The sequence below is a fragment of the Lynx canadensis genome, chromosome B2 (genome assembly GCF_007474595.2).
Source record: "Lynx canadensis isolate LIC74 chromosome B2, mLynCan4.pri.v2, whole genome shotgun sequence".
Classification (NCBI taxonomy): Eukaryota; Metazoa; Chordata; class Mammalia; order Carnivora; family Felidae; genus Lynx; species Lynx canadensis.
In genome coordinates, this window is record NC_044307.1 from 4,612,342 (window position 1) to 4,620,378 (window position 8,037).

The following is an 8,037-nucleotide window of genomic DNA, read 5'->3' on the forward strand; positions in this document are numbered from 1 at the left end:
TGGGGGCATTGTTCTATCTGGCAACCAGGCCCTGAAATTTTGAGCTATAAGGAAATCCTTCCTCTTCGAAACATGAACACTTTAGCTGAAGTTTGGTTTGGTACACTGTGGCAGAGGTCAAGTGTTGTCGATCAGAAACATATACTTACTACTAGGTTCTTTCCTTGTGTTGGCTCCCATTTGGATCTTCTCCAGCGAACCATCCCTGAAGACCACTTTATTCTCTTGGTTCTGTTGATCTGTCTAGACACGTGTCATCTTAGGACATGGAACTGAACGTCACTATTCGTTTATTTTTTTTAGCTTCATTTTTTTTAAATCACCTACTGAGGATGATTACATATTTCCTTGGGTACTGAGTATTCATCTATTAGTGATTTTCCTTTTATATAGTTGGTGCTCAAGCCCCTCATTTAATTTGATCGCCAAGTAATGCACTTAAGCTTAGTGAGATTAATTATCATTTTACCATTTCACAAACCTCAGTACAGTGTCTTTTCCACGTAGGTCTGTCAGATGCACAAAGCACAACTGGAGGTTGGACGTGAGCACCATGAAATACGTCAATCCCCCAGGCAGCTTCTGTCAAGACGAACTAGGTAAATGGCATCAGTGATGAGAAATATATTCTGCTGTGATCGTTACTGGCGTCCTTTTTTGTCAGCTTGTGTCTCTACTCTCACTTGAAGCTTTGGTAAGACGGGTGAGAGAGCGCCAGGTCCAACGAGAGGACATTTCCATGAGGTGGTGTCTAGGACAAGACTGTGACCAGCTAGGGTCGGGGGTGGGGGGCTATGACAGGTCTTTTGGAGGCCGTGTTTGTGAAGATACACAAGATAGATGTTCGTGCACGTGACACTCCGAACGATGATGATGAAACCTCACCTTTTGGGCTGGGAAAGAAAGTACTTCAAACCCCACAGCTCTTTCTGGCACCGATAAGAGGCTGCAGTGTGTGTGCGACTCTCAGTACACCCCCCTTCAACTTTCTGCTTCCCCTTCTGGAGCAGAAGGGCTTGTCTAAATATGAGTCACAAGGGCTTCGGTGGACTCATAAATGCGTTTCTGTTCTAACTTACTAAGCTGGGTTTTAACAGTAGAAACGTTACATGTTAGACAGACTGTTTCAGAATGACTGCTGCAGGAATAACGGATAGTTGTGATCGGGTGGGGAGATCACAGAAAGCTTCATGCTCCCTCCTGTGTCATCAGTTTTGGCCTTGCCTGTTAGCCCCCCGTGTGCGCATGCTCACACATGCACACGCACACACACACACACACACACACACACACACACACACACAGGGTCTGGCACCTGTTAGCTCCCCATGTGTGCATGCTCACACACACACGCACAGACACACACGCAGTCTGGTGTTCATACAGACCCTTCCTAGACCTTCATCGCCTGCTTAAATTATGCCCCCATTCCTCTGAACCCTAAAACAAGGAACCCCCTTGAAGCGGGTGTCCACACTTGCTGTCTGCCCCTCCCCTTCCCACTGTGGTGGAGCTGCGGCCCCACCACGGCATGGACACGGCTCCTATCTAGGTCACCAGCCCCTTCCATGTTGCTCAATTCACTGGTCACTCCGTTGTCACGGTACCCAAAGCCAGCGCCATAGAGCCCAGTGGCACGGTCTTTTCCCTCCTATCTGGGGAGCAGCGGTTTCTGCATTCTTTCCTATGTGCTACCTTACAGCTCTGTGGGTCACGGGGGCAGCACACGTCTCGGCGGCTAACACTATAGTGTCAGCAGAGCTGTGTCCCTTTCTGGAAGCTCTGGGGAAGGATCCGTGTCCTTGCCTTTTCTAGCTTCTAGAGGCCCTCTTTGTCCGTCGTCAGAGCCTTGCATCTCTGTGGCTTATTTCTAAAGTCACATCTCCCTCTGACCCTTCTGCCTCCTGCTTACAGGTTTTAGGATCCTTGGGATATATTGGGCACACCCAGATAATTCAGGATATTCTCCCCAGTTTAGGGTCAGCTGATTAGCAACCTTAATCTTGTTGGCAACTTTAATTCCCTTTTGCCATAGAAAACCTAATTTACCCATCGTTCCTGGGCATTAGAATGTGGACATGTTTGGAGGCCATAGTGCTGTCCTGGTCCAGGTTGTCAGCTCCCACCTAGAATCCTTAGTTCTACAACCTTCCAAGTCTCGTCTGCTGTACTATCCCTTAAGGAGGAGGAGGAGGAGGAGGAGGAGGAGTCAGAAGAGGCTTCCAAGGGGGCCTCTGAGGAAACCACCCAGAAAGGGGGCATTTTGAAGAAATACTGGAGGACCCAAGAACGTCTGCCAAGAAAACCAAGAAATCAAACATAGAAGAAAGTACCACATCAAACAAACAAGCAAACAAACAAACAAGAAATAAAATTCTGTTGCTTAAGAGGGGATAGCATGCATCGAAATCGTTAAAGAGCCTATTCCTGAACCCAGACACCTGTCACCACTATAAAATGTCTTCAAGGCTTAAACAAAAGCAAACAACGAAACACTCTCCTGATTTCTATTCCGACCACACTAACTGCTTTTCTCAGGCTCCGCTGCTGACTCGTCCCCGGCCAGACTTCTGAATGTCGCAACGCCCTGGGACTGGCCCCACAGCTCCCTGCCTACAAGCTTCCCCTAAGGGATCCCATCTAATCCCGTGACTCTAGATGCCGTCTTTACTCGGATGAGTCCAAAATCGTTCCCTCCAGATCTGAGCTCCTCCCTGAGCTGGCCACCCGCCCACCCGTATTTCCACACGGACTTGAGGTCGGGATCCCAAGCCAGCGCAGCCAGGACAGAACTCTCCGTGCCCGCCTCCCGCACAGCCTTCCCCGTCTCCGTAAATACCCGCCCAGTTGAACAAAGCCCGGAAGTCGCCCTTGACTTTCCTGTTTCCGTAAACTCCCACATCCAGACCGTTAATCGGTTGCTTCTGTGCCAGAGCGTCTCAGAACCCGTGTATACCGCGTCCCTCTGAGCGCAAGTCCGTGCCCTCTGCCGTGTGGGCGGCCGCTCTGCTTCCTTGCTTGCCTTCTGCTGTCCGTCCACTCCGCTTACGGCACCCGGCCCGATGTCGTAAATATCCAGGTCGATTCACTTCGCTCCCCTGCTCAAAACTCTCCAGACAGCTTCCTCTCACACTTAAGAACGTGAACACCTTTGACCCAGCGATTTCACACCCAAGGCCGTATCCTCAGATACACTGATGTGTACTGTGTATCTTAATCACTGATGTGTTGAAAGCTATGGCTATAAGAATGTTCGTTTACAGTACTTACAAAAAAAAATTGGAAACAACTTAAACATTAGCAACAATTCTAGTATATCTAAGAGTGATACGAGTGAAAAAAATGGAAAGAATATTACTGATCATAAAGCAAAATAGGGGGTGCGTGGGTGGCTCAGTCAATTGAGTGTCTGATTCAGTTTCAGCTCAGGTCGTGATCCCAGGGATCTCGTGGGATCGAGCCCTGCGTCAGGCTCGACACTGAGCGTGGAGCTTGCTTGGGATTCTCTCTGTCTCTCTCTCTCTCAATTACAGAAAAAATTTAATTTTTTGAAATTAAAATTCTTTTAAATTTTTTGAAATTAAAATTTTTTTAAATTTTTTAAAATAAAAAGATTTAATTTTTTAAAATTAAAAAATTTTTAAATATTTTTTTTATAAAGCTGAGTAAAGGTCATCAACGTTACATATAGTAGGACCCAATTATGAGAAAGGACCATGTACCTAAGCGCGTGCCGGCAGTATGGGTGGGGGCTGACTTACCACTGGTTACCTGTGGAGGGAGCTGAGCTGGGGGGCTTCCCACATGTGCCTCCAGACTGGGGGCTTTGAGTATGCTACCTCTATATCCTTTTTAGGCTCAGATTACTGTGACCCTAGCAGATAACATAGAAAATCGGGGCCACTCTTGCTCATGTGTCTTAACGAGACCAACTCCAAATCACTTTTGAAAGAGTCTGAGCTGTATGGCCAGGTTCCCCCACGAGCAGAGGGGTCACTGACTAGGGTTCGTACTTCTTTCCATTCACCGCCAACCGGACAGGATGTTGTTCTGGGCAGAGTTGCTGATTGCTTTGACTGGAAATGTTTCCTCCCGTGCCCCTCGAAGGGACGTCTGTACCCCTAACTTCTTTTGCCAGTAAACTCCCCACTCCTGTGTTGACCTGGCCCAGGAGGCCTGCAGATCGCTGTTTTCAGGAACTGGTTACAAGTGCCGTACAGATACTGTGAGGTTAATTTGGCGGAAAACTGATAAACAAAAGTTTGCTCCTGATAAAGTGTTTGCCTCAGTGAAAGAGCAGTAGACCGTTGCCCCTCGTGAGTCCGTAACCCACAAATCTAGAGCCGCTTAGGGTCTTATTCCAAACCTCTAACTCTTTTGGACGAGACCTGTGGAGAGACAGGATGGCAAAATGGTTAAGGGCGGAGGCAGTGGGGCCTGACAGCCTGGGTTCAGATCCCGACGCGCAGACACACAATGAAGTGACTTTGGGCGTATCTTCCAACTCCTTGTGCTTTAGTTCCCTCAAATGGAGGTGATATCAGTGGTAGCTGCTTTCCCGGGTTGTTGTCAGGATTTTCAGGGTGAACATCTGTTAGATTCCCTCGGTACGCGGGGCCTAATGATTTATCTGTACACGTATATCTGGGGTAATCTGCACGTGTCCCGCAGCCGGGGACCGCAGGAGCAGGGAGGAGGGATTTCCCAGCAGCGGGAAGTTGGGTCCACTGGAAAACGGAACGATGATCTGGGAATTAACATGAGGGCTGATGTCTGCTGCCCGGCGGCCGGCAGGGTAGTGGAGGACTGGAGGCAGCGAGCCCCAGAGGGCTTCTTTTGGAGCCCATATGCAATCTGCCTTTGTGCAAGGGGCAGAGAGACCCTTACAGCACTTGCTTTGGGATCATAGTTAAGAGTTGTAGACTTTTAGTTTCTTCTGTTTCTCTTGGGGGGGAAACATTCTGAAGGAGAATCCTTCCGAGTGGGTATCAATGCAGTTTTCTGAGAGACTCTCATAATACTGTGGTATTTTCTACCTGATATTTGCTAATACGTTTTGTTTGTCCAGTGCTGAGCTCTCGTTTTAACTCTTCATTCCTTGAAGGTACAATAATTATCACGATAATCCTGTTATTCATAAGATGTCTTCTCTGTGCCAGGCATAATGCTAGACACATTGGGACCTATGATCTCATTTAATCCCCACAACTGTATGACGGGTGTATCGCATTTGTATTGTACAGATCAGGAAGGAAGCCCACCATGCTGACAATAAGCAGCAGAGTCAGGATTCCACCATTCTCTGTATTTCATGACACCATCTTCCAGCAATCACATAACCTGGAAATAATAATAAGATGTACCTTTATTATACCACGCACACTTTCATGAACATAGTATAATCATAATGGTGCTCTCAGGCATCCTTTGTGCATTCCTGATTTTATTAAGAAAGCCAGTTGTCTTTCACTATTAAATAAATTGATTATTATTAAGATATTAATAGTCTTTCATTAAATTCCTAAGCAATATTTTAAAGGTATGAAAATAATAGAGTGGACACCCATGTGCCCAACATCCAGCATAAGACCCAGAACATTACCAACAGAAGACCTGTATATACCTTTCCTTGGTCATATCACATGTACCCCATCCCCCAGAGGCAATCACTCCTCTGAATTTGGGGTTTCAGCATAGCTGATTTTTTTATGTTTATTTATTTATTTGGACAGAGATAAAGAGTGTGGAAGCAGGGGAGGGGCAGAGAGAGAGGGAAAGAGAGAATCCCAAGCAGGTTCCATGCTGTCGGTGCAGAGACCGATGGGGAGCTTGATCCCACAAGATCCCGTGATCCCGTGAGATCATAACCCGAGCCATAATCATAAGTCAGATGCTTAACTGACTGAGCCACCCAGGCACCCCTCAATGTAGCCGTTTTTAATTATTGTATTAGTTAGACTCAAAAAAGGAAAACCAGTGCCACCCCCAAATTAGGATAATTTGATGAGAGTGTATTCACAAAGGACTTTCTTTGTAAGTTGTGGATGTGGGAGAAACACAGAGAAAGTGGAGTACCCTAGCATTGATAGCAACCAAGTTATCCATCTTCAGGCCCAAAGGGATGAGGAAGGGAGCAGTTTCCAGAATCTGGAAGAGGAGAGAGTCATAAAAGATTGGCTTGCAAGAGAGGAGCAGCGACCTCTGTCAATGCCCAGAGCTATGTCCGTGGCCACTCATAATTGCAAAGGGGGCATGGGAAATCATGATTTTTAGATAGGCATAGCATCACTCCTCAGGAAAATGAGGATGCTAATAGGAAGAGGGAGGGAACAGATTTTGTGCAGACCACCAACAATGTCTGCAACAAAATCACCTTACTGGGAAGGAGCCACAGGAATAAAAACCCCAACCTCACTGAGTCCTGTCACTGTCTCATCCTGGGGCTTTGCAGTGGCCAAACTCATCTGGAAGGGGAGACTCTGGGAGCCCTTCTATGTGATCCAAGTAAGTCAGCCTCCTGACGTGGAGAGCAGGTGGATGAGGGAGAAGAAAGGTAGAGAAGAGGAGTCTGTAAGGATGAACGGAAGCCGTCTGGTGCATTCATGTTTCTGGTTTCTAAAGTGCTCTTTTAAAAATGAAGAAGCAGCACAGGTGCCTGGGTGGCTCAGTCGGTTGAGCGTCTGACTCTTGAGGTCGGCTCAGGTCATGATCTCACAGTTGTGAGTTCAGGCCCCGCACTGGGCTCCGCACTGATGGTGCAGAGCCTGCTTGGGATTCTCTATCTCCCTCTCCCTCTGCCCCCCACCCCACTCGTTCTCTCTCCCTCTCTCCCTTAAAATAAAAATGAAGAAATAGTAAATTTAATCTTTGGCTTATCTTGAGATAATTCTATATTGAAGGTTCCCAATTTGAGGTGCCACGTCTGGGCAGGAGCAGTGCCTAGGTTGAGAGAAAGTTGTGTAGCCTCAAGAGAGTCTTGGGAGACGTGCAATTAAGACATTAACTAAACAGTTTACTCAACACGTATTTAAGGAATGCCTGTCGTGAGTCAGGCATTGTTCCTGGCACGCTACTGATATCGCAGAGAACAAACTCCAGCTCTCGTGGAGTCAATAATCTTGTAGGGGAGGCAGGCCAGAAGCAAACAAGATAAGAGTATGTGCAGTGACGCTAAGGGGTAGGAAGAAAAATAATGAGAGGTAGGGGGTTGGAGAGTGCTCTTTGAGATAGAGTGGTCAGAAAGGCTTCTCTGATAAGGTGACGGGTGAGCCCCAACGAAGCCAGGTGTGGGCAGTGCTGATACTGGGAGAGCCTTCCAGGGAGACCATCTACACAAGACATCAGTCTGTCAGGGGCAGGGAGGGAGACTACCAGTACCTGGCCATGAGGATAAAGCTAGGGACATGAGTGAGAAAAACAGACTTTGGGGAGGTAATTCTTTAGGTTTCCAACTTCCTCTTTATTATGGTCACTCGGGATGACCTTGAAAATTGAAGTTTGACAGCATGTCTAAGTCTTTGTTCACACCCCTGAGGAAAATCCTAAAATGCATCCTTTTTCATTTTATGGGTAATTTTTGCCTCAGTTTTTTCCACAAGCAGTTGTCTTAAAGTGAGTATAATTAATATTCATTTGGAAGGTGTGGAAAAGATTTCTTTTTTCTATATACTTTGAAGAAAGTGGGGAAAATGCTTGACTTTGAGGAGAGAGCAGTGTCACCATTTCCAAAGGGACCGCATTGGTCTAGGACCTCATTTGCTTTCATTTAGCAATTAATAGACTTGCTACCATTTGTTGGGATGCCTCCGTCCTTGGAGGCAGCTAGGGTTGACAAGAAAAACGCTGAAGAATGGAGTAGTCAAGTGAACTTGCTCGAGGTCACCCAGCTATGAAGCTGACAAGTGGGGAGAGTGAGGGTTCCAACCAAACGAGGCCATCTGTCTTCGGAGACCGTGCCCGTCAGCGGTTTGCCACTGGCCTCCGAGACCACGGTGAGGGCCCTCAGATACAGCCCTCCCTTCCTCCAGCGGATTCTCC

General features: G+C 47.2%; 1 protein-coding gene across 13 annotated transcripts in view; it reads left to right on the plus strand.

The window, feature by feature from the left end:
* The window catches only part of LOC115513506 (cytidine monophosphate-N-acetylneuraminic acid hydroxylase), a 144,387-nt gene that overhangs the window by 90,072 nt on the left and 46,278 nt on the right, over nucleotides 1-8,037 (plus strand). For all 13 annotated transcript variants that reach the window (XR_003968718.1, XM_030314697.1, XM_030314703.1 and 10 more), the window contains one exon: nucleotides 508-599. Coding sequence is in view for 12 of the 13 variants with exons in the window: in XM_030314697.1 (XP_030170557.1) it covers nucleotides 508-599 (92 nt within the window). In the remaining variant the exon portion in view is untranslated. The remainder of the gene's footprint in view (nucleotides 1-507; nucleotides 600-8,037) is intronic.